At 42.9% G+C, this 26261-nt stretch overlaps 1 protein-coding gene across 3 annotated transcripts in view; it reads right to left on the bottom strand.

Moving 5' to 3' along the window:
- The window catches only part of SPON1 (spondin 1), a 1148287-nt gene that overhangs the window by 182578 nt on the left and 939448 nt on the right, over window positions 1–26261 (bottom strand). For 2 of the 3 annotated variants that reach the window (XM_077288119.1, XM_077288121.1), the window contains one exon: window positions 11409–11573. The exons of the other annotated variant lie outside the window; for it this stretch is intronic. In XM_077288119.1, coding sequence (XP_077144234.1) covers window positions 11409–11573 — 165 coding nt within the window. The remainder of the gene's footprint in view (window positions 1–11408; window positions 11574–26261) is intronic. 3 annotated transcript variants of the gene reach the window in all.

The following is a 26261-nucleotide window of genomic DNA, read 5'->3' as shown; positions in this document are numbered from 1 at the left end:
GGATGAGCCCTATGAAAGGCACGAACCAAATCCGAGGCATGAACATCAGAGGCAGTTACCTAAGAATTATCTTCCTGACCATAGCCCTTCCATTTAACCAGATATTGAAGTCTCCGTCTGGAAATACGGGAGTCCAAGATCTTTTCTACCACGTACTCCAATTCACCCTCCACCAGCACAGGAGCAGGAGGTTCAGTAGAAGGAACCACCGGTACCTCATATCTCCGCAACAGCGACCGATGGAACACATTATGGATAGCGAAAGATGCCGGGAGGTCCAAACGAAAGGAGACAGGGTTAAGAATCTCCAAAATCCTATAAGGACCGATGAACCGAGGCTTAAATTTAGGAGAAGAAACCCTCATAGGGACAAAACGGGAAGACAACCACACCAAGTCCCCAACACGAAGGTGGGGGCCAACACGACGACGGCGGTTAGCAAACTGCTGAGTCCTCTCCTGGGACAATTCCAAATTATCCACCACTTGTCCCCAAATCTGATGCAACCGATCCACTACCGCATCCACTCCAGGACAATCCGAAGATTCAACCTGACCAGATGAAAAACGCGGATGAAACCCAGAATTGCAAAAGAAAGGAGAAACCAAAGTGGCAGAACTAGCCCGATTATTAAGAGCAAACTCCGCCAACGGCAGAAAGGCAACCCAATCATCCTGATCCGCAGACACAAAACACCTCAAATAAGTCTCCAAAGTTTGATTAGTTCGTTCCGTCTGGCCATTGGTCTGAGGATGGAATGCAGACGAAAAAGACAAATCAATGCCCAACCTGGCACAGACTGCCCGCCAAAATCTAGACACGAACTGGGTACCCCTGTCAGAAACGATGTTTTCCGGAATACCATGCAAGCGAACCACATTTTCAAAAAACCGAGGGACCAACTCAGATGAGGAAGGCAACTTAGGCAATGGCACCAAATGAACCATTTTTGAAAAACGGTCACACACCACCCAGATGACAGACATCTTCTGAGAAACAGGGAGGTCCGAGATAAAGTCCATAAAGATGTGCGTCCAAGGCCTCTTCGGAATAGGCAAGGGCAACAACAACCCACTAGCCCTAGAACAACAAGGCTTGGCCCGAGCACACACATCGCAAGACTGCACAAAAACACGCACATCTCGAGACAGGGAAGGCCACCAGAAGGATCTAGCCACCAAATCTCTGGTGCCAAAAATTCCCGGATGACCTGCCAGAGTAGAAGAATGAACTTCCGAGATGACTCTAGTGGTCCACTCGTCAGGAACAAACAGTCTACCAGACGGACAACGATCAGGTCTACCCGCCTGAAATTCTTGCAAAGCACGTCGCAAATCTGGAGAGACAGCAGACAAAACCACTCCATCCTTAAGGACACCAGCAGGTTCAGAATTCCCAGGAGAGTCAGGCTCAAAACTCCTAGAAAGAGCATCTGCCTTCACATTCCTAGAACCTGGTAAGTACGAGACCACAAAATTAAACCGGGAAAAGAACAACGACCAACGTGCCTGTCTAGGATTCAGGCGCCTGGCAGACTCCAAATAAATTAAATTCTTGTGATCAGTCAAAACTACCACCTGATGTTTGGCACCCTCAAGCCAATGACGCCACTCCTCAAATGCCCACTTCATGGCCAAAAGCTCCCGATTACCAACATCATAGTTTCGCTCGGCGGCCGAAAATTTTCGCGAAAAGAACGCACAAGGTCTCATCACTGAGCAGTCGGAACTTTTCTGCGACAAAACCGCCCCCACTCCGATCTCGGAAGCATCGACCTCAACCTGAAAGGGAAGAGAAACATCAGGCTGGCGCAACACAGGGGCAGACAAAAAGCGGCGCTTAAGCTCCTGAAAGGCCTCCACGGCAGCAGGGGACCAATTGGCAACATCAGCACCCTTTTTAGTCAAATCCGTCAGAGGTTTAGCAACGCCAGAAAAACCAGCTATAAATCGACGATAAAAATTAGCAAAGCCCAAGAATTTCTGGAGACTCTTCAGAGAAGTAGGCTGCGTCCAGTCGTAAATAGCCCGAACCTTGACAGGGTCCATCTCAATAGAAGAAGGGGAAAAAATGTACCCCAAAAAGGAAATTTTTTGAACCCCAAAAACACACTTTGAACCCTTTACACACAAAGAATTCTCCCGCAAAACCTGAAAAACCCTCCTGACCTGCTGAACATGAGACTCCCAGTCATCAGAAAAAATCAAAATATCATCCAAGTACACTATCATAAATTTATCCAAATATTCACGGAAAATATCATGCATTAAGGACTGAAAGACAGAAGGTGCATTAGAAAGGCCGAAAGGCATTACCAAATACTCAAAATGGCCCTCAGGCGTATTAAATGCGGTTTTCCACTCATCCCCCTGCTTAATTCGCACCAAATTATACGCCCCACGAAGATCAATCTTAGAGAACCACTTAGCCCCCCTTATGCGAGCAAACAAATCAGTCAGCAAAGGCAACGGATACTGATATTTGACTGTAATTTTATTCAGGAGTCGATAATCAATACAAGGCCTCAGAGAGCCATCCTTTTTAGAGACAAAGAAAAAACCGGCTCCTAAAGGTGATGAAGAAGGACGAATATGTCCCTTTTCCAGGGACTCCTTAATATACTCGCGCATAGCAGCATGTTCAGGTACAGATAGGTTAAACAAACGACCCTTTGGAAATTTACTGCCAGGAATCAGATCTATGGCGCAATCACAATCCCTGTGAGGAGGGAGTGAACCAATTTTAGGCTCTTCAAAAATATCACGATAATCAGACAAAAATGCCGGAATCTCAGATGGAATAGATGACGAAATGGACACCAAAGGAGTGTCCCCATGAGCCCCCCGACATCCCCAGCTTAACACAGACATAGCTTTCCAGTCAAGGACTGGGTTATGAGACTGTAACCATGGTAATCCAAGCACCAAAACATCATGTAAATTGTACAACACAAGGAAGCGAATCACCTCCTGATGGTCTGGAGTCATACGCATAGTCACTTGCGTCCAGAACTGTGGTTTATTACAAGCCAAAGGTGTAGAATCAATACCCTTCAGAGGTATAGGGACTTCCAGAGGCTCTAAATCAAACCCACAGCGCCTGGCAAAGGACCAGTCCATAAGACTCAGAGTGGCGCCAGAGTCCACATAGGCATCCACGGTAATAACTGATAATGAACAAATCAAGGTTACAGACAAAATAAATTTGGACTGTAAAGTGCCAATTGAAATAGACTTGTCAACCTTCCTAGTACGTTTAGAGCATGCCGATATAACATGAGCAGAATCACCACAATAGAAGCATAACCCATTTTTACGCCTATAATTCTGCCGCTCGCTTCTGGACATAATTCTGTCACATTGCATTTTCTCTGGCGTCTCTTCAGAAGATACCGCCAAATGGTGCACGGGTTTGCGCTCCCGCAACCGCCGATCAATCTGAATTGCCATTGTCATGGACTCATTCAGACCTGTAGGCGCAGGGAACCCGACCATAACATCTTTAACGGCATCAGAAAGGCCCTCTCTGAAATTTGCCGCTAAGGCGCACTCATTCCACTGAGTAAGCACAGACCATCTACGAAATTTTTGGCAGTATATCTCAGCTTCATCTTGCCCTTGAGATAGGGCTATCAAAGCTTTTTCAGCTTGGATCTCCAAATTAGGTTCCTCATAAAGCAACCCTAAAGCCAGGAAAAACGCATCCACATTGAGCAACGCAGGATCCCCTGGTGCCAATGAAAATGCCCAATTTTGAGGGTCACCTCGCAGCAAAGAAATTACAATCTTAACCTGCTGGACAGGATCTCCTGAGGAGTGAGGTCTGAGAGAAAGGACCAATTTACAATTATATTTGAAATTCAGAAACCGAGATCTATCTCCGGAAAACACCTCTGGTGTAGGGATTTTAGGTTCAGAAATAGGAGTATGCATAACAAAATCTTGTAAATTTTGAACCTTCGTAGCAAGATTATTTAAACCTGCAGCCAAACTCTGAGGATCCATCTTTAAACAGGTGAGCTCAGAGCCATTCAAGGATTATAAGGAGAGAAAGGCAAAGACAGTAACTAGAGCTGAAATACAACTGATCCAACTATGGAGCAAGCATAGGGAAAAAGAAAAAAAAAAATTTACAGACTTCTTTTTTCTCTCCTTTCTTCTGCCAATAAGTTTAACACTGGCCGGTCATACTGTCATGGTTCCCAATGGCAAGGGAATGTAAGAAACATATAAATAACGAACGAGCTCTCGGGTGATGGAAACTCGAGTTGACCGTGAGCTAAATCTACCACACAACTAATAGTAGCCAGGGAGCATACCTATGGCTTCCTAGATGCCACGCGCCAGCCGGAGGACTAACTACGCCTGGTAGAGGAAGAAACAGACCTGGCTTACCTCTAGGGAAATACCCCAAAAGATGATAGCAGCCCCCCACATGTAATAACGGTGAATTAAGAGGAAAAGACATACACAGTATGAAAGTAGATTTAGCAAAGAGAGGTCCACTTACTAGATAGCAGAAGGATACAAAAGAGGACTTCATGGTCAACTGAAAACCCTTTCAAAAACCATCCTGAAATTACTTTAAGACTCCTGTGTCAACTCATGACACAGGAGTGGCAATTTCAGCCCGCAAGAGCTTCCAGCTACAGAGAATTACAAAAACTGCAAACTGGACAAAAGATACAAAACAAAAGGACAAAGTCCACTTAGCTGATCAGCAGACTAGTAGCAGGAACATGCGACCGAAGGCTCTGGTTACAATGATGACCGGCAAGGAAATGACTGGAGAGCAAGGCTAAATAGGAAACTCCCAAACGCTGATGGAAGCAGGTGAACAGAAGCAGCAAAGTGCAAACAAGTCACCAATACCACCAGCAACCACCAGGGGAGCCCAAAAAGCGGATACACAACAGTGAGCTGGACTGCAGAGCTGCATATGGTGGAACTAGCGGTGGTGGTGGTGGTGGACATGGCGGATTGAGAGAGGGTTGGTGATGGTATTCTTGATGTTGGCCTACATACAGTGTTTCCTACCAATAACCTTGTGATTCCCTGACAGCTTTGGCCTTGCGACGATACCTCCACATTTGCTGCTGGTGGTGTCCTAACCGGTGGGCTTACAGTGAGGGAAGCAATGTAGCGTTGCTGACTACCTTCATTCTGAGCAGGTGCACCAACGGTACGGGATGTTTGGTAGTTAGTCCAGGCTTGCAAGTGCATGCTGGTTAAATGTCTAAGCATGCACGTTGTATTTAAATTTTGGAGATTCTTCCCTCTGCTAAAGGTCTTTGAGCATTTCTTACAGATAAATTTGCACTGATCATTCGGATCTTGGTTAAAAAATTGCCACACTACACTCTTCCTACTATGGAATACCTTTTCAGGCATTGGACGCTGTGCTACTTTCCCTGGATGGGCACGCTGTCCTAAAACTGTTTTTGGCCTGATACGGGTCTGCCAGATGACAGCTGTTACGATGTAGATGGCTGCTGCGGATCATCCTCCTCCGCTTCTGAGCTACTGGCAGTGGCACCCTCTTCCCCCAATGGCTGCCAATCTGGGTCAACAACTGGGACATCTATCACCTCCTCTTCAATGTCATGTGCACCTTTCTCTGTGTCACCGTGTAAGGTGCTATAGCGTTCTGGACAGGGCACCATAGTCTCATCAGGGTCAGATTCTGGCTCAGTACACTGAGAGGGCAATGTAGTGATCTGAGTCAATGGAACAGCATAATAATTTAGCTGTAGCTGTGCATCAGTGCACTCCATGTCCGATTCATCTTGTAATGGGCAGTTAACAATTTCCCTTTCTAACCCAGGCACGGTATGGGTAAAGACCTCCATGGAGTAACCTGTAGTGTCGCCTGACACATCCTTCACTTTTGGTTTGGGTGAAGAAGACAAGGAAGCGACTTGTTTCTGACCGGGAGCATCCACTGACGACTCGCTGCTTTTATATTTGAAACTTTCTGAAGAAGAGGCAAAAGAGCTAGAGGCTGAGTCAGCAAGGAAAGCCAAAACTTTTTCCTGCTGCTCCGGCTTTAAAAGCTGTTTTCCTACTCCCAGATAAGGGAGCCTTCGAGGCCTTGTGTAGCCAGACGATAACGCTGGCTCAACATCTCCAGCCTTAGGTGCTATTTTGCTTTTCCCACTACCACTAGATGCTCCACCACCACCACCACCATCAGTACCAGCTGGCAACGACCGCCCACGGCCTCTTCCACCAGACTTCCTCATTTCTGGGAAAATATAACCAAAATAACAACCATTATATGGTACTGTAAAACAAGGTAGAAGGTGTATATAAACTTGTTGAGAATTTAAATCTCTCTTTTTTTGGGGGGAGACTGCACCAAAACTCAGGCCCAGTGTATAACACAACACAATGTAAGTGGCAGAATGTGGCTGGCTGATATACGAGAAACTAACAGGACTGAGGTATATCCACTTTGTGAGAATTTGAATCTCCCTTTTTTGGGGGGGAGACTGCACCAAAACTCAGGCCCAGTGTATAACACAACACAATGTAAGTGGCAGAATGTGGCTGGCTGATATACGAGAAACCAACAGGACTGAGGTATATCCACTTTGTGAGAATTTGAATCTCCCTTTTTTCGGGGGGAGACTGAGCCTAGTGTATAAAACAACACAATGTAAGTGGCAGAAAGTGGCTGGAAGATATATGAAAAAATACAAGGACTGTAGTACAATTTCAATCTCCCTACAATGATCTCAGGACAAGTATGGCAGCAATAAAAAGATCTGCTGCACACAAAAGTGCGGACAAATAAACAAGATGGCAATGTAGTGATCTGAGTCAATGGAACAGCATAAGGATATAATGGAACTAGAGAGAGTACAAAGGAGGGCAACAAAGTTAATAAAGGGGATGGGAGAACTACAATACCCAGATAGATTAGCGAAATTAGGATTATTTAGTCTAGAAAAAAGACGACTGAGGGGCGATCTAATAACCATGTATAAGTATATAAGGGGACAATACAAATATCTCGCTGAGGATCTGTTTATACCAAGGAAGGTGACGGGCACAAGGGGGCATTCTTTGCGTCTGGAGGAGAGAAGGTTTTTCCACCAACATAGAAGAGGATTCTTTACTGCTAGGACAGTGAGAATCTGGAATTGCTTGCCTGAGGAGGTGGTGATGGCGAACTCAGTCGAGGGGTTCAAGAGAGGCCTGGATGTCTTCCTGGAGCAGAACAATATTGTATCATACAATTATTAGGTTCTGTAGAAGGACGTAGATCTGGGGATTTATTATGATGGAATATAGGCTGAACTGGATGGACAAATGTCTTTTTTTGGCCTTACTAACTATGTTACTATGTTACTATGTACATGGCACAAATGACAAAGTTAGAGGTAGGTGGAAGGTCCTTAAAGATGATTTCAGGGAATTAGGCTGCAAGCTGAAAGCAAGGACCTCCAACGTGGTATTTTCCGAAATACTGCCTGTACCACGTGCCACGCCAGAGAGGCAACGGGAGATTAGGGAGGTTAATAAGTGGCTCAAGAATTGGTGTAGGAAGGAGGGGTTTGGGTTCCTGCAGAACTGGGCCGACTTCTCAGTTGGCTACAGGCTCTACGCTAGGGATGGGCTGCACCTCAATGGGGAAGGTGCAGCTGTGCTGGGGGAGAAAATGGTTAGAAGGTTGGAGGAGTGTTTAAACTAGGGATTGGGGGGAGGGTATTCATTTTATAGGAGGGGAAGATAGTGCAGATAGAGACCTGGGCACAAATGAGGAAGTTGGGGGTGGCGGTGGCATGGGGGGTGGGGTTAGAACAGTTAGTAATTTAAGAAAGAATAGAGGTACAGAGAGTAACATCAAGTGCATGTATACTAATACCAGAAGCCTCGCCAACAAAATGGACTAATGTTGTTGGAGCATAATTATGACATGGTGGGGATATCTGAGACGTGGCTGGATGAGAGCCATGACTGGGCTGTTAACTTGCATGGCTATAGCCTGTTCAGAAATGACCGTACAGATAAGCGAGGGGGAGGGGTGTGTCTATATGTAAAATCTTCCTTAAAACCCATCCTGCGTGATAATATAGGTGAATTTAATGAAAATGTAGAGTCCCTGTGGGTGGAGATAAGGGGAGGGGGGAAAAATAATAAATTACTGATAGGGGTTTGTTATAAATCTCCAAAACTAATGGAAGCAATGGAGAATATCCTCGTAAAGCAAATAGATGAAGCTGCGACTCAAGGAGAAGTCATTATTATGGGGGACTTCAACTACCCTGAAATAGATTGGGGAACAGAAACCTGCAGTTCCAGCAAAGGTAATCGGTTTTTGACAACTATGAGAGACACAAAATAGATCAATGGCCAAACTTATCTGTGCTAAAAAACAAGGAAATGTGAAATATGTGAAATGTGAATAGCATACTGGCTTATGAACTTTATGAACAAACACATGAGATTTTTAGCACAAGATTTGCAAACGTTGTGAGCCCATTCACCAAAACGTCAAGGTAATCTCAGATCGATTGGGTAACTACACTGACTGTCTGGTGTGAACACTTACCTATGGTATCTGAGCTGAATGCCTAATGTGAACACTTACTTATGGCTAATGACAGGATAAAGCCTACTTATATAGGAGGCTCAGAACCAATTGTGTTGAGATGTAATTAAAACCTGGAGAAGGGCAGGGCGTTCAAGTCAGAAAATAGTATATAATAAAATAGATCAACTGACCGAACAATATATATATATATATATATATATATATATATATATATATATATATATATATATATATATATATATATATATATATATATATATATATATATATATATATATAAATAGTTTGTAGCCAAAAAAAGTCAAATACAAAATAGATCAATGGCCAAACTTATCTGTGCTAAAAGACAAGGAAATGTGAAATATGTGAAATGTGAATAGCATACTGGCTTATGAACTTTATGAACAAACACATGAGATTTTTAGCACAAGATTTGCAAACGTTGTGAGCCCATTCACCAAAACGTCAAGGTAATCTCAGATCGAATGGGTAACTACTACTGTTCGGTCAGTTGATCTATTTTATTATATACTATTAAAAATATACCCTTCACTGTCCCTGCAAAACAAAAGGTGGTGTTGGACAGTGGAAATCGCTACAGCACAAAGTGGTTTGGGGGTTAATCTTCCCTCCCTAACTATACCCCTTCTTCTGATGAAGCTGCAGCAACCTCTCCCTATGCTAAGATCGGCAGAAGATGGCGGTCGGCGTGCACGCCCCTTTATAGCCCCTGTGACGCCGCAGAAAGCAAGCCAATGACTGTCATGCCCTTCTCGAAGATGGTGGGGACCGAGACCTATGTCATCACGCTGCCCACACTCTGCGTCCTCCTTCATTGGCTGAAAAATGGCACTGAACGCATCATATGAAACGTGATTTTGGCGCGAAGATCGCCGACCTCATGGCCGATCCCACACTAGGATCGGGTCGGGTTTCATGAAATCCGACTTTGCCGAAAGTCGGCGATTTTTGAATTTGTCCGATCCGTTTCGCTCAACCCTACTAAGCAGTAATGTACAGCCACATATCACATATTTCTATGTTTAGCAGAAATTATGTGACAAATTTTGGTACCATTTTTACCCATTTCCTCTTGTGGAAATCTTAGGCTAAAACAATATTTTTGTGGTAAAAATGTAATTATTTTTTCTTTACTGCTCAATTATATAAAATTCTGTGACACACTTGTGGTGTCAATATGTTTTCTGCACCCTTAGATGAAATCATTGAGAGGTATAGTTTGTAAAATGTGGTCACTTATGGGGGTTTCTGTTATGGCACCTCAGGGCTCTCCCAGTGGGTCACTTCACCTGCGAACCTTAACAGTAAAATCTGCACAAAATTATGGCGCTCCTTCCCTTCTGAGTTTTGCACTGTGCCTCAAAAGTAAGTTCTAAATACATGTACGGTATTGGCGTACTCTGAAAAAATTGCAGAACAAACTGTGAGGTTCATTTCTTACCTAGCAATCCTTTTAAAAAATTAAACATTTTTAGCTGAGACAACATTTTAGCAATATACGGTAAATGTAATTATTATTTTTTCACCGCCCAAGGGTATGTCTACATTAAGCAGAAATTGTGGGATGTATTTTGGTGCCATTATTACCCATTTCCCATTATTAAAGTGTAAAATTTGGGGCTAGCACACAATCCAGGCTGTAAAAATGTAAATTATTTTTTTTCACTGCCCAATAGTATAAAAATCTGTGATAAACCTGTGATGTCAACATGCTTATTGCACTCCTAGATTAATTCATTCAGAGGTTTAGTTTGCAAAATGTTGTCACTTATTGGCAGTTTCTACTGTTATGGCTCCTAAGTTTGTTTTTAATTGCACTTTTGCATTACCCTTGTTATTTAAATGCACTTTTGGTTTTTACTTTAGTTACAGCAGGGTTTTTGCCCATTTTGTTTCTTGTAGGCTTCATGTGGTATATCAGCATACTCAAGAAATTGTGCAAAAAAAGATATGCGCAATTTCTCCTGTCACTGTTGAGAAATTAAAAAAAGTTGGGGCTCAAAGAACATTTTTGTGGGAAGAATGTGATTTTTGATTTTTACAGTGCCTTATAAACTTCTGTGAAGAACCTGGAAGTTCAAGGTGTTCACTACACATCTAGATACATTCCATGAAAAAAGTAAAATGTTAATTTTTTTCAGTTCACATTGCATTAATTCCTGTAAAGCACCTGAAGGGTTAATAAACTTGTTGAATGTTGTTTTGAGGACTTAGAGGAGTGTAATATTTAGAATTGTGTCACGTTTGCGTACTTTCTGTCATATAGGCTCCCCCCCCCCCCCCCAAAGTAACTTCAAATATAATGTGGTTCCCTAAAAAAATGGTTTTGGAACCAAATATGTTGGAAAAATAAGAAATCGCTGGTCAACTTTTAACTTCCTTACACAAAAAAAATTCAAAAATTGGGCTGATGTAAAGTAGACTTGTGGGAAATGTTATTTTTAACTATTTTGTGTGATATAACTCTCAAGTTTAAGGGTATAAAAGTGAAAATTTGGAAAACTGCAAACTTTTAAAAATTTTAGCCAAATTTCCATTTTTTTCACAAGTAAATGCTAGTCATATCGAACAAATGTATAATATGTGACAAAAAATATTTCCAGAATCTGTGAAACGTTCCAGAGTTATTTCCACATAAAAGTAACACTGGTCAGAATTGTAAAATTTGGCCTAGTCATGAAGGTGAAAACAGGCTTGGGGTTAAATATTACTTTAACTTTCTTTAAGCAACAACTACTTTGAGTTGGGCTGCCATTGAATACCACATGTCACATGTTTCCATAATTTGCAACATGTACAAAGCTTTCATCCCTTCTTTTAGTACATACGGCATTCAGGGAGCATGCATTTTTCTACTTGTTTCAACTCTTCATTGCAGTCTCCAAGTTCAGCTGGTGACTTTAACATCCTCTGTCGTGTTCGGGCTCCCTTGCCACAGGTTACACTGCAGTCACTCCATTCAGACCATGGCGACAACATACATGGGATGGTATCTGTGAGGCACAGGTAAGAATGTAACATATAACTATAGCCTTCACACAATGGAAGAAACAGTTTCAATAAATCAACTATTACTATAGAAACTATCTGAGCAAAAAGCATAGTCAGTTTTCTGTCCAGTACAGGACCTAAGGAGGGTGCATGATGGAAGCATTTATATGCACGAAGGAAGGATTCTTGTTTCATGCATCCTCAGGATCTGGAATAGATATAAAACAGTGTATGTTTAGGCTTTAACTGGAGTGTTCTTTTCAGACAGTTAACAAGTATAAAACGACATCAGCAATGATTTCAACATTATTGAGTTTTTAAGTCAGGTTAAGCTATAGCTCCATTTTATTCTCTACATGCTTTGCTTTATTTCTTCTTTTTACATTTAGTTGAGTCTAGGAAGTGGCAAGTTATAGTGATGTTATTTGCTATGGAACTGTAACTTAGTTACAGAGTCATCAAATCCTTATGAGGTCATCTGAATATCATAGTTTTTCTTCAGTCAGGTAAATCGCCTTTTCAGAGAGGAAGAGTACTAGTACTAGTTCCACCTGTTGGAAGTAGCAATCCTACAAGTCAATATCAACCCTTTAAAGAACCTTGCAATATGGCAGGGTAAAAGTCAAATCAGAATCTCAATTTGCAGACACGTTCTTTCAGGGTATTGCCCCTCTTCAATGCAAAGTATAAGATTTGATTTAGCTAGGTAACATAATTTTTTTTCTATGAATCAGGACAAGAACTGCTCTATATAAACATTTCATGTTCTTTTGAACTCAAGCGATCATTTTATTACAAGGATTATTCCTTCATTCATCCATTCATCAGAGTGGCATCCATAAAAGAATATATTTCTTCAGGACTATTTCCAACCTGGCTGCATCTTACCTCAGTGAAATGAGATATTTGTCAGGGATGCCAGAAATAACATCCAGGGCAATCAGCAAATGTTCTCACTTCATACAGGCTGCATTTTTAAACAATCCCATTAAATATATTAATTCCTAGCTCAATAGATCTCTTCCTTAATAAGTTCATTATTGTACCAGGGATGATGCTTTTGCCATCTCCAGTTGGTCACACTTGAGGCCCACATACACACTCAATATAAGTTGGCCAAACCCTTCAATTTGGTCAGGATCATTTAATCATCAAATTTGCTGTGGTCTGTTGGATTTCAATTCTTTTGTCCAGTGGGGAGATAAGCCACCACCAGAGGAGTATGGTAATGGATTCTTGATAGAGGACATAAGAATGCTCAGCAGATCTGAGCATTCTTGTGTATGGGTTAGTTGGGCGAGATAGTGGAAGACTATATCATTGATTTGCAGACAGTTGTTTAATGTGTATAGGGTTTCAGTCTGTTCTATGGTAATTTGTGATGCACGAGTGTGCTCGTTACTCGAGTTTTCCAAGCATGCTCGGGTGTTCATTGAGCATTTTGGGCGTGCTTGTAGATTGTTTTTGTCTCTGCAGCTGCATGATTTGTGACTGCTAGACAGCCTGAACACGTAAGGATTCCCTAATAAACAGGCAATTCCTGCATGTGTTCAGGCTGTCTAGCAGCCACAAATCATGCAACTGTGGAGATACAAACATAATCTACAAGCACGCCTAAGATACTCGGAGAACACTCAAGCATGCTTGGAAAACTTGAGTAATGAGCACACTGGTTCATCACTAATGGTAATCATTATGGACCCTTAGTGTCTTGGTTCCCTGATACAAATGGACCATCTCTATGAACTTAGCTAACATTGACACAAAACTTAATTTTTTGCTTTGCATTAGGTCACATAGGCACTCATTTTTTTCAGCAAATTATCCCTACATACCATACCATTAAGATTACCTTCAAAATATGGCATCCAATGGAACATGCCACATTACTGTACAACTTAGGAGACATACATAAGTATTATGGCGCCAAATGCACCTACATTTTGCTATATTGCTGCTCCATACAGCTTAGGACTTACATGAGATAAATTATCACAGTATTCAAAAGACCATAAACTAATGTTCAAATCTCATCCAATATATCTGTCAATTATTGGACAGATTATAGTAGGCTTGTACAAATTTTCCTGACTTTTCAGGTAATTCCAGACAGATTAGATGATTTTGAGATTAGGACTTACTGGTGACAATATCATAACCTCCAGGACTCCTCATTCTTCTTTACATTTGAGATAGTTCTTAATGACATTACAGTAGCTGTGTATCTGATGCCTATATGCTGAAGGTATTGTCTGGATCAGCTTCCATTGAGGCAGGGCATAAAGACGGCCAAGGGGCCATCCTCAGCAGAATAGAAAGGGGGACATTTTGGAAGGAATGAAGGATCAGCCCATCTCAATGAGCAATGTCCAGTCTTCAAGTGCAAACGGAAAAGAAACTCATTTACTGGAACAGTTCATGACGATTTTATCTCTCCACAATTATTTATTACAGTTAGCCAACAGCCCCTCATTGTGTGATGAACCCAGCACTTTTGCAGCATGTGTGGCAGCTCTCCTCACTCCCACTACTATAGCACTATGGCCATGTGCACACAGTGCATTTTTGATGCATTTTCGTAAGTTTTTTTCCACACGGAAATGGGACAAAAATGCTATGTAATCTTTATGCAAGCTTATTCAATAACAATCCCGAAATGTTGTGCATATGATCAGTAAATTTCCATGCATATTTTCAGTGCATTTTGTCAGCATGACTCCGCAGCTGTAATGCTACCGCAGACTGTCGGTCAGAGCACTGCGGCGTCATGCTGTTAGATGTCAGCATGACCCGCAGGCGTGGGCCGATAAGACTACTGCTCCCATCGGGCTACGTCTGCTGCCACTGATAGCAGTGACAGCAGGTGCCAGTGATGGGAGACGTAGTCTCATCTGCCGGCACCTGTGTTCACAGTTAAAAAAATAAAAAAGTTAAATTAAATACACAATCAAATAAATAAACATTATACTCACCTTAATGCCCAATCCCCGATGCCCTCGTCTCCTAGAAATTATGTAAAATAATAAACCAACATATACTCACATGTGCGCCGTAGTCCAGGTAATCCCGTGTGTACCACGGCGATCTCACGTGCAGAACAGTCACATTGGGAGATGTGGCTGCTCTAACCGGGGGCCGGCGATACACTGACAGGAGGTAATCACTCCTGCAGTGTATCACTGAGCAGCCGTGAGAGTTCACCAGAGTTCATCATCTCCGGTGCTCTCACTTACGGCACGCTGCGTGAGAACATTCCCACTCAGCAGTGGTGCTGTAAGGGAGATCTTCGGAGATGATCAGCTGATAAACTCCGGTAAACTCTCACGACAGCTCAGTGATACACTGCGAGAGCGATTGCCTCCTGTCAGTGTATCGCCGGCTGTCTTTGAGAGCAATCACATTAGTGACAGCAATCAAAGTGATCAGAATCATTGTGGGACATTATGGATTATCTTCTCGGTGGACAGGTGAGTAATATTGTGGTTTATTTTATTTTTGTTGCAGGAGACTTTGGCGTCGGTGGATTGTGCATTCGGTGAGTATGGTTTAATTAAGATTATGAAAGGAGTCTGTGTCATTATTAAGCTGATCAGTAAACAAAAACACACACATTGTCACCAGAATGAACATACAAAGGCTGTAACCAGACAGCAGCAGTTAATTTTAAGGAAAAAAAAAATGAAAAAAAGTTGCGCGGGCTCCCGCATAATTTTAATAACCAGCAGAGGGAAAGCCGACGGCAGAGGGCTGATGTTAATATTCTGGGAAGGAGCCAATAGCCATAAAGGTTCCTAGGCTATTAATATCAGTTCACAGCTGTTTACTTAGCCTTCACTAGCTAGTTTACAGGGGGACCCCAGAAAAAAATTGACATAAGGTACTCCTATAAAATGTAACCAGCAATGGCTAGGCAGACAGCTGCGGGCTGATATTAGTAGCTTAGGAAGGGGCCATGGATATTGCCCCTCCAGCCTAAAAATAGCAGCCCGCAGCTGCCCAGAAAAGAAAAATCTATTAGATGCGCCAATTCTGGTGCTTTGCTCACCCTGCACACGTGCATCATTTTCTCCTTACATATGCAACAATGGCTGTTCGTACTGCGTGCTGAATATCTACCATGCACACACACATTTTTACTCTTTCACATTATTGCGCATGCACATCTTACTTTGTTTTGTTTGTTTATTGAAGCCCTGTGTCTGTACCGCGCACGCATGGATTTTCTTTCTTTTTCCTTTTCTATATCCTTGCGCACGCGCATCTCACTTTGTCTATTGAAGCGTTGTGTCTGTATTGCGCACACACAGACTTTGTTTGATATGCTGTCTCCATGACAGCGCTTGTGACTACGGTGTCCTGGTTCCTGTGAGCTTTGCATGCCGTCTGCCACTTTCGAACGCCATCTTCTCGGACACTCCAGTTTATGTGTAAGTCATTTATATTAATTTACTAGCTGAAGAGCCCGGCGTTGCCTGGGTATAGTAAATATCTGTGGTTAGTTATAGCACCTCACTTCTCTTATTTTGCCATCATGCCTCTCATTTTCCCCCTCACATCTCTCATTTTCTCCCTTACACCTCTCATTTTCCTCACTCCTCTTATTTTCCCCCTCACTCCTCTCATTCCCCCTCACTCGTCTCATTCGCCCCTAACACTTGTCATATCGACCTCACATCTGTCATTTTCCGATCACTCCACTATTTTCCCTCACTCCTCTCAGTTTGCACTCACGCCTTTTCATTTTCACCTCACACCCCTCATTTTCACCTCACACTTCTCATTTTCCCCTCAGTATATACATGTTTGTCATCTCCCTTATATATAGTATACACCTGTATGTCATCTCCTGTATATAGTATATACCTGTATGTCATCTCCCCTGTAAAGAGTATATACCTGATGTATGTCATCTCCTCCTGTATATTGTATATACCTATGTGTCATCTCCTGTATATAGTATATACCTGTATGTCATCTCTTCTGTATATACTATATACCTGTATGTCATCTCCTCCTGTATATAGTATATACCTGTATGTCATCTGCTGTATATAGTATATACCTGTATGTCATCTCCCCTGTATATAGTATATACCTGCTGTATGTCATCTCCTCCTCTATATACCTATGTGTCATCTCCTCTTTTATATAGTATATACCTGTATGTCATCTCCTCCTGTATATAATATATACAGTGGGGCAAAAAAGTATTTAGTCAGTCAGCAATAGTGCAAGTTCCACCACTTAAAAAGATGAGAGGCGTCTGTAATTTACATCATAGGTAGACCTCAACTATGGGAGACAAACTGAGAAAAAAAAATCCAGAAAATCACATTGTCTGTTTTTTTATCATTTTATTTGCATATTATGGTGGAAAATAAGTATTTGGTCAGAAACAAACAATCAAGATTTCTGGCTCTCACAGACCTGTAACTTCTTCTTTAAGAGTCTCCTCTTTCCTCCACCCATTACCTGTAGTAATGGCACCTGTTTAAACTTGTTATCAGTATAAAAAGACACCTGTGCACACCCTCAAACAGTCTGACTCCAAACTTCACTATGGTGAAGACCAAAGAGCTGTCAAAGGACACCAGAAACAAAATTGTAGCCCTGCACCAGGCTGGGAAGACTGAATCTGCAATAGCCAACCAGCTTGGAGTGAAGAAATCAACAGTGGGAGCAATAATTAGAAAATGGAAGACATACAAGACCACTGATAATCTCCCTCGATCTGGGGCTCCAAGCAAAATCCCACCCCGTGGGGTCAGAATGATCACAAGAACGGTGAGCAAAAATCCCAGAACCACGCGGGGGGACCTAGTGAATGAACTGCAGAGAGCTGGGACCAATGTAACAAGGCCTACCATAAGTAACACACTACACCACCATGGACTCAGATCCTGCAGTGCCAGGCGTGTCCCACTGCTTAAGCCAGTACATGTCCGGGCCCGTCTGAAGTTTGCTAGAGAGCATTTGGAAGATCCAGAGGAGTTTTGGGAGAATGTCCTATGGTCTGATGAAACCAAACTGGAACTGTTTGGTAGAAACACAACTTGTCGTGTTTGGAGGAAAAAGAATACTGGGTTGCATCCATCAAACACCATACCTACTGTAAAGCATGGTGGTGGAAACATCATGCTTTGGGGCTGTTTCTCTGCAAAGGGGCCAGGACGACTGATCCGGGTACATGAAAGAATGAATGGGGCCATGTATCGTGAGATTTTGAGTGCAAACCTCCTTCCATCAGCAAGGGTATTGAAGATGAAACGTGGCTGGGTCTTTCAACATGACAATGATCCAAAGCACACTGCCAGGGCAACGAAGGAGTGGCTTCGTAAGAAGCATTTCAAGGTCCTGGAGTGGCCTAGCCAGTCTCCAGATCTCAACCCTATAGAAAACCTTTGGAGGGAGTTGAAAGTCCGTGTTGCCAAGCAAAAAGCCAAAAACATCAGCTCTAGAGGAGATCTGCATGGAGGAATGGGCCAACATACCAACAACAGTGTGTGGCAACCTTGTGAAGACTTACAGAAAACGTTTGACCTCTGTCATTGCCAACAAAGGATATATTACAAAGTATTGAGATGAAATTTTGTTTCTGACCAAATACTTATTTTCCACCATAATATGCAAATAAAATGATAAAAAAACAGACTGTGATTTTCTGGATTTTTTTTTCTCAGTTTGTCTCCTATAGTTGAGGTCTACCTATGATGTAAATTACAGACGCCTCTCATCTTTTTAAGTGGTGGAACTTGCACTATTGCTGACTGACTAAATACTTTTTTGCCCCACTGTATCTGTGTGTCATCGCCTCCTGTATATAGTATATACCTGTGTGTCATCTCCCCTGTATATAGTATATACCTGTGTGTCATCTCCTCCTGTATACAGTATATATCTGTGTGTCATCTCCCCTGTATATAGTATGTACCTGTATGTCATCTCCTCCTGTATATAGTATGTACCTGTATGTCATCTCCTCCTGCATATAGTGCATACCTGTGTGTCATCTCCCCTGTATATAGTATATACCTGTGTGTCATCTCCTCTGTATATAGTATATAACTGTATGTCATCTCCCCTGTATATAGTATATACCAGTGTGTCATCTCCTATTGTATATAGCATATACCTGTGTGTCATCTCCCCTGTATATAGTATATAACTGTATGTCATCTCCCCTGTATATAGTATATACCAGTGTGTCATCTCCTATTGTATATAGCATATACCTGTGTGTCATCTCCTCCTGCATATAGTGCATACCTGTGTGTCATCTCCCCTGTATATAGTATATACCTGTGTGTCATCTCCTCTGTATATAGTATATAACTGTATGTCATCTCCCTTGTATATAGTATATACCTGTGTGTCATCTCCCCTGTATATAGTATATATGTGCGTGCCATCTCCTCCTGTATATAGTATATACCTGTATGTCATCTCCTCCTGTATATAGTATGTACCTGTGTGTCATCTCCCCTGTATTTAGTATATATGTGTGTGTCATCTCCCCTGTATATAGTATATACCTGTGTGTCATCTCCCCTGTATATAGTATGTACCTGTATGTCATTTCCCCTGCATATAGTATATACCTGTGTGTCATCTCCTGTATATAGTATATACCTGTGTGTGTCATCTCCTCCTGTATATAGTATATACCTGTGTGTCATCTCCCCTGTATATATTATACAGTCATGGCCAAACGTATTGTCACCCCTGCAATTCTGTGAGATAATACTCAGTTTCTTCCTGAAAAAGATTGCAAACACAAATTCTTTGTTATTATTATCTTCATTTAATTTGTCTTAAATGAAAAAAAAACACAAAAAGCCAAATTGGATATAATTCCACACCAAACATAAAAAGGGGGGTGGACAAAAGTATTTGCAGTGTTCGAAAAATCATGTGATGCTTCTCTAATTTGTGTAATTAACAGCACCTGTAACTTACCTGTGGCACCTAACAGGTGTTGGCAATAACTAAATCACACTTGCAGCCAGTTGACATGGATTAAAGTTGACTCAACCTCTGTCCTGTGTACTTGTGTGTACCACATTGAGCATGGAGAAAAGAAAGAAGATCAAAGAACTGTCTGAGGACTTGAGAAACCAAATTTTGAGGAAGCATGAGCAATCTCAAGGCTGCAAGTCCATCTCCAAAGACCTGAATGTTCCTGTGTCTACCGTGCGCAGTGTCATCAAGAAGTTTAAAGCTCATGGCGCTGTGGCTAACCTCCCTAGATGTGGACGGAAAAGAAAAATTGACAAGAGATTTCAACGCAAGATTGTGTGGATGTTGGATAAAGAACCTCGACTAACATCCAAACAATTTGAAGCTGCCCTGCAGTCTGAGGGTACAACAGTGTCAACCCTTCTATCCGTTGGCATCTGAATGAAAAGGGACTGTATGGTAGGAAACCCAGGAAGACCCCACTTCTTACCCCGAGACATAAAAAAGCCAGGCTGGAGTTTGCCAAAACTTACCTGAAAAAGCCTAAAACGTTTTGGAAGAATGTTCTCTGGTCAGAGGAGACAAAAGTAGAGCTTTTTGGGCAAAGGCAACAACATAGGGTTTACAGGAGAAAAAAAAGAGGCATTCAAAGAAAAGAACACGGTCTCTACAGTCAAACATGGCGGAGGTGCCCTGATGTTTTGGGGTTTCTTTGCGGACTCTGGCACTGGACTGCTTGACCGTGTGCATGGCATTATAAAGTCTGAAGACTACCAACAAATTTTGCAGCATAATGTAGGGCCCAGTGTGAGAAAGCTGCGTCTCCCTCAGAGGTCATGGGTCTTCCAGCAGGACAATGACCCAAAACACACTTCAAAAAGCACTAGAAAATGGTTTGAGAGAAAGCACTTTAGACTTCTAAGGTGGCCAGCAATGAGTCCAGACCTGAATCCCATAGAACACCTGTGGAGAGATCTAAAAATGGCAGTTTGGAGAAGGCACTCTTCAAATATCAGGGACCTGGAACAGTTTGCCAAAGAAGAATGGTCTAAAATTCCAGCAGAGCATTGTAAGAAACTCATTGATGGTTACCGGAAGCGGTTGGTCGCGGTTATTTTGGCTGAAGGTTGTGCAACCAAGTATTAGGCTGAGGGTGCCAATACTTTTGTCTGGCCCATTTATGGAGTTTTGTGTGAAATGATCAATTTTTGCTTTTTGCTTCATTCTCTTTTGTGTTTTTTTTCATTTAAGACAAATTAAATGAAGATAATAATACCAAAGAATTTGTGTTTGCAATCATTTTCAGGAAGAAACTGAGTATTATCTGACAGAATTGCAGGGGTGTGAATACTTTGGGCCATGACTGTATATGTGTGTGTCATCTCCCCTGTATATAGTATATACCTGTGTGTCATCTCCTCCTGTATATAGTATATACCTGTGTCATCTCCTCCTGTATATAGTATATACCTGTGTGTCATCTCCTCCTGAATATAGTATACACCTGTCATGTCGGACGCTGTTCAGACCAGGTCGTCCGACAGACAGCGGTAATTCAGCTTTTGACCACTATTTGCTCATTGGCGTCGGCTAGATTTTATCTAGCTGTTCCGGGGTTAATTTACCTGATCCTCGGATTGGAAGCTGGGCCATGCCCATTGCTTTTAAATAGTTCTCCTGATCATTGGGGCCGTCGCCGATTATAGCTTCTGTCTTGTGCGTTGTTATCTTGGTCTGGAGTGGAGAGCTGGTTGTTGGAGAATCGCTGCTGGTGGTGTATTTTCCTTGGTCTTATTTACTTCTTCCTATATATGTATTTATTTTGCCCTGCACATTTATAGTGTATTCCTGAGTGACTGCGGCGTGGTGTATATTTTCCTTCATCCTTGTCTGTGCTTACTGTGGGTATTGGTGTATTGCATTCACTGGGTGGTGGGCAGAGGCTTTCAGCCTAGGGTTGAAACAGGAGGGTGAGGTTCGAGGCCTGGACATGCACACCATCAGTGTAAACTTCAGGTAGAGGGTCAGTCAGGAATTCCCTAGTCTGAGGGAAATTGCAGGGGCCCGGGTTATTGGCTCTCACCCACCTAGTCTCCCCGTGACATTATAATCGGCCAAACAACAACAAAAAAAAAAAAAGGGGTTTCTTTTTTTTTGTGTTTTGTCAGGGATCCCATGACTTCCATAACCCGCCAGTTGGAGGCGCTGTCCCTACAGGTCACTGAGTTGAGGGGGGCAGTACAGCAACAGGGACTAGCAGTATCTAATGTGCAAGCTGGAGCGACAGAAAGAGTTGCTGAGCCTAAATTTCCTTTGCCTGAAAAATTTGATGGGGAACGCAGTAAATTTGTTTCTTTTCGTGAAGTGTTGTGAATTCCGCTCTTGGGCTCCCTCCGGTGGTTGTAAGTGGCATTTTTGTGAATTCTGTTCTTGGGCTCCCTCCTGTGGTTTTGAGTGGTATGGCTGCTTCTGGGATTTAGCATCAGCAGCTGTTTTCACTGATCGTCTTTCTGGCTCGGCTATATTAGTCTGGCCTGTTCCCTCATTCAATGCCAGTTGTCAATTGTTCCAGCCTGGAGTCACGGCTCTTTGGATTTCCCTGACACTCTGACCAGTTCAGCAAAGCTAAGTCCTTGCTTGTCCTTTTGCAGTTCACTTGTTGTGGACTTTGTTGTTCAGCACTTTCTATGTTTTGCTCATTTGTCCAGCTTATCAGTATGAACCTATTCAGCTAAGCTGGAAGCTCTGGGCAGCAGAGTTTGCCCTCCACACCTTTAGTCAGGTGTGGAGATTTTTGCATTTCTCTGCGGTGGACTTTTTCTAGTTTTTATTACTGACCGCACAGTGTTCTGTCCTGTACTAATTCTATCTAGCTAGAAGTGGCCTCCTTTGCTAAATCTTGTTTCATACTACGTATGTCATTTCCTTCTCCTCTCACAGTCATTATTTGTGGGGGGCTGTCCTATCCTTTGGGGATTTTCTCTGAGGCAAGATAGCTTTCCTGTTTCTACATTTAGGGGTAGCTAGTTCTCCGGCTGTGACGAGGTGTCCAGGGAGTGACAGGAACATCCCCCATGTCTACTGCTAGTGTCTGTGTTAAGATCAGGAACTGCAGTCTGTATAGTTACCACCTGCTCAGAGCTAGTCGCATGTCGCTCCTACATCACCAGACCATAACAGTACAACTGGCCAAAAATGAGCTGAATGCATCTCAAAAGAAGAAAAAGAAAAAGAGTTCTGAGCCATTTTTTTTTTCTTTAGTCTGTTTTGTCTTTTTCCTTCCTCTTAATTTCTGGGTGATTCAGGATTTGGATGCGGGCATGGATGTTCAGGGGTTGTTTTCTCGTGTGGATCAGCTTGCTGCAAGAGTACAGAGTATTCAAGATTATATTGTTCAGACTCCGGCCTTAGAGCATAGAATTCCTACTCCGGATTTGTTTTACGGGGATAGATTTAAGTTTTTGAACTTTAAAAATAACTGCAAATTGTTTTTTGCTCTGAAACCCCGTTCCTCTGGTGACCCCATTCAGCAAGTTAAAATAGTTATTTCTCTGCTGCGTGGTGACCCTCAGGACTGGGCATTCTCCCTTGAGTCAGGGGATCCGGTATTGCTTAATGTAGATGCATTTTTTCAATCGCTCGGATTACTGTATGACGAACCTAACTCTGTAGAGCATGCTGAGAAAACACTTTTGGCCCTGTGTCAGGGTCAGGAAGCGGCAGAAATATACTGCCAGAAATTTAGAAAATGGTCTGTGCTCACTAAATGGAATGAGGATGCTCTGGCAACAATTTTCAGAAAGGGTCTTTCTGAAGCCCTTAAGGATGTTATGGTGGGGTTCCCCACGCCTGTTGGTTTGAGCGAATCTATGTCTCTGGCCATTCAGATTGATCGGCGCCTGCGCGAACGCAAAGTGGTGCACCATATGTCAGCGTCCTCTGAGCAGAGACCTGAGCCTATGCAATGTGATAGGATTTTGACTAGAGCGGAACAGAGGGGATACAGACGTCAGAATGGGCTGTGTTTTTACTGTGGTGATTCTGCTCATGCTATTTCTGATTGCCCTAAGCGTATTAAGAGGGTCGCTAGATCTGTTACCATTAGTACTGTACAGCCTAAGTTTCTCCTGTCTGTGACCCTGATTTGCTCATTGTCATCTTTTTCTGTCATGGCATTTGTGGATTTAGGCGCTGCTCTGAATTTAATGGACTTAGAATTCGCCAGGCGCTGTGGCTTTTCTTTGCAGCCTTTGCAGAGTCCTATTCCCTTGAGGGGTATTGATGCTACACTGTTGGCCAAGAATAAACCTCAGTATTGGACTCAGCTGACTATGTGCATGGCTCCAGCACATCAGGAAGATTGCCGTTTTCTGGTGTTGCATAATTTACATGATGTTGTTGTACTGGGTTTTCCATGTTTACAGGTGCACAATCCTGTGCTGGATTGGAAATCGATGTCTGTGACTAGTTGGGGTTGTCAAGGGGTACATAGTGACGTTCCTTTGATGTCAATTTCCTCTTCCCCCTCTTCTGATGTTCCTGAATTTTTGTCAGATTTCCAGGATGTATTCGATGAGCCCAAGTCCAGTTCCCTTCCTCCACATAGGGACTGTGATTGTGCTATTGACTTGATTCCTGGCTGTAAGTTCCCTAAGGGCCGACTTTTCAATCTGTCTGTGCCAGAGCATGCCGCTATGCGGAGCTTTGTCAAGGAGTCTTTAGAGAAGGGGCATATTCGTCTGTCTTCGTCACCATTGGGAGCGGGATTCTCTTTTGTTGCCAAGAAGGATGGCTCCTTGAGACCCTGTATTGATTATCGCCTTCTTAATAAAATCACGGTCAAATTCCAATACCCTTTACATTTGCTCTCTGATTTGTTTGCTAGGATTAAGGGGGCTAGTTGATTTACCAAGATTGACCTTCGAGGGGCATATAATCTTGTTCGTATTAAACAGGGTGACAAATGGAAAACTGCATTTAATACGCCCGAAGGCCATTTTGAATACCTGGTGATGCCTTTCGGGCTTTCTAATGCTCCTTCTGTATTTCAGTCCTTTATGCATGATATTTTCCGCAATTATCTTTATAAAACCTTGATTGTGTATTTGGATGATATTTTGATTTTTTCCAATGATTGGGAGTCTCATGTGAAGCAGGTCAGGATGGTATTCCAGATCCTTCGTGATAATGCTCTATTTGTGAAGGGGTCTAAGTGCCTATTTGGAGTTCAGAAGGTCTCTTTTTTGGGGTCTATTTTTTCTCCTTCATCTATAGAAATGGATCCTGTTAAGGTCCAAGCCATTCATGACTGGATTCAACCCACATCTGTGAAGAGCCTTCAGAAATTTTTGGGCTTTGCTAATTTTTATCGCCGTTTCATTGCCAACTTCTCTAGTGTGGTTAAACCCCTGACCGATTTGACGAAGAAAGGAGCTGATGTGACAAATTGGTCCTCTGAGGCTGTTGAGGCCTTTCAGGAGCTTAAACGCCGATTTACTTCTGCCCCTGTCTTGCGACAGCCGGATGTTTCTCTTCCTTTTCAGGTTGAGGTTGATGCTTCTGAGATTGGGGCAGGGGCCGTTTTGTCACAGAGGAATTCTGATGGTTCCTTGATGAAGCCATGTGCCTTCTTTTCCCGAAAGTTTTCACCTGCGGAACGCAATTATGATGTCGGCAATCGGGAGTTGTTGGCTATGAAGTGGGCATTTGAGGAGTGGCGACATTGGCTTGAGGGAGCCAAGCACCGCATTGTGGTCTTGACCGATCATAAGAATCTGATTTACCTCGAGTCGGCCAAGCGGCTGAACCCTAGACAGGCTCGGTGGTCCCTGTTTTTCTCCCGTTTTGACTTTGTGGTCTCATATCTTCCGGGATCTAAGAATGTTAAGGCGGATGCCCTCTCTAGGAGTTTTTTGCCTGATTCTCCTGGAGTCCTTGAGCCGGTTGGCATTCTTAGGGAAGGGGTGATTCTGTCTGCCATCTCCCCTGATTTGCGGCACGCGCTTCAGGAATTTCAGGCTGATAAACCTGACCGCTGTCCTGTGGGGAAGCTGTTTGTTCCTGATAGATGGACAAGTAAGGTAATTTCTGAGGTCCATTGTTCTGTGTTGTCCGGTCATCCTGGAATTTTTGGTACCAGAGATTTGGTTGCTAGGTCCTTTTGGTGGCCTTCCTTGTCGCGGGATGTGCGTTCTTTTGTGCAGTCCTGTGGGACTTGTGCCCGGGCTAAGCCTTGCTGTTCCCGCGCTAGTGGGTTGCTTTTGCCTTTGCCTGTTCCGGAGAGGCCTTGGACGCATATTTCCATGGATTTTTATTTCGGACCTTCCTGTGTCCCAGAGGATGTCTGTTATCTGGGTGCTTTGTGACCGGTTCTCTAAAATGGTCCATTTGGTGCCTTTGCCTAAATTGCCTTCCTCCTCTGATTTGGTTCCATTGTTTTTTCAGCATGTGGTTCGTTTGCATGGCATTCCGGAGAATATTGTGTCTGACAGAGGTTCCCAGTTTGTTTCCAGGTTTTGGCGGGCCTTTTGTGCTAAGATGGGCATTAATTTGTCTTTTTCTTCGGCGTTCCATCCTCAGACAAATGGCCAAACTGAGCGAACTAATCAAACCTTGGAAACCTATTTGAGATGCTTTGTGTCTGCTGATCAGGATGATTGGGTTACCTTCTTGCCGTTGGCCGAGTTTGCCCTTAATAATCGGGCCAGTTCGGCTACTTTAGTTTTGCCTTTCTT

The sequence above is a fragment of the Ranitomeya variabilis genome, chromosome 2, assembly GCF_051348905.1.
Source record: "Ranitomeya variabilis isolate aRanVar5 chromosome 2, aRanVar5.hap1, whole genome shotgun sequence".
In the NCBI taxonomy this organism is placed as follows: Eukaryota; Metazoa; Chordata; class Amphibia; order Anura; family Dendrobatidae; genus Ranitomeya; species Ranitomeya variabilis.
This window is presented reverse-complemented; position numbering and strand designations above follow the sequence as displayed.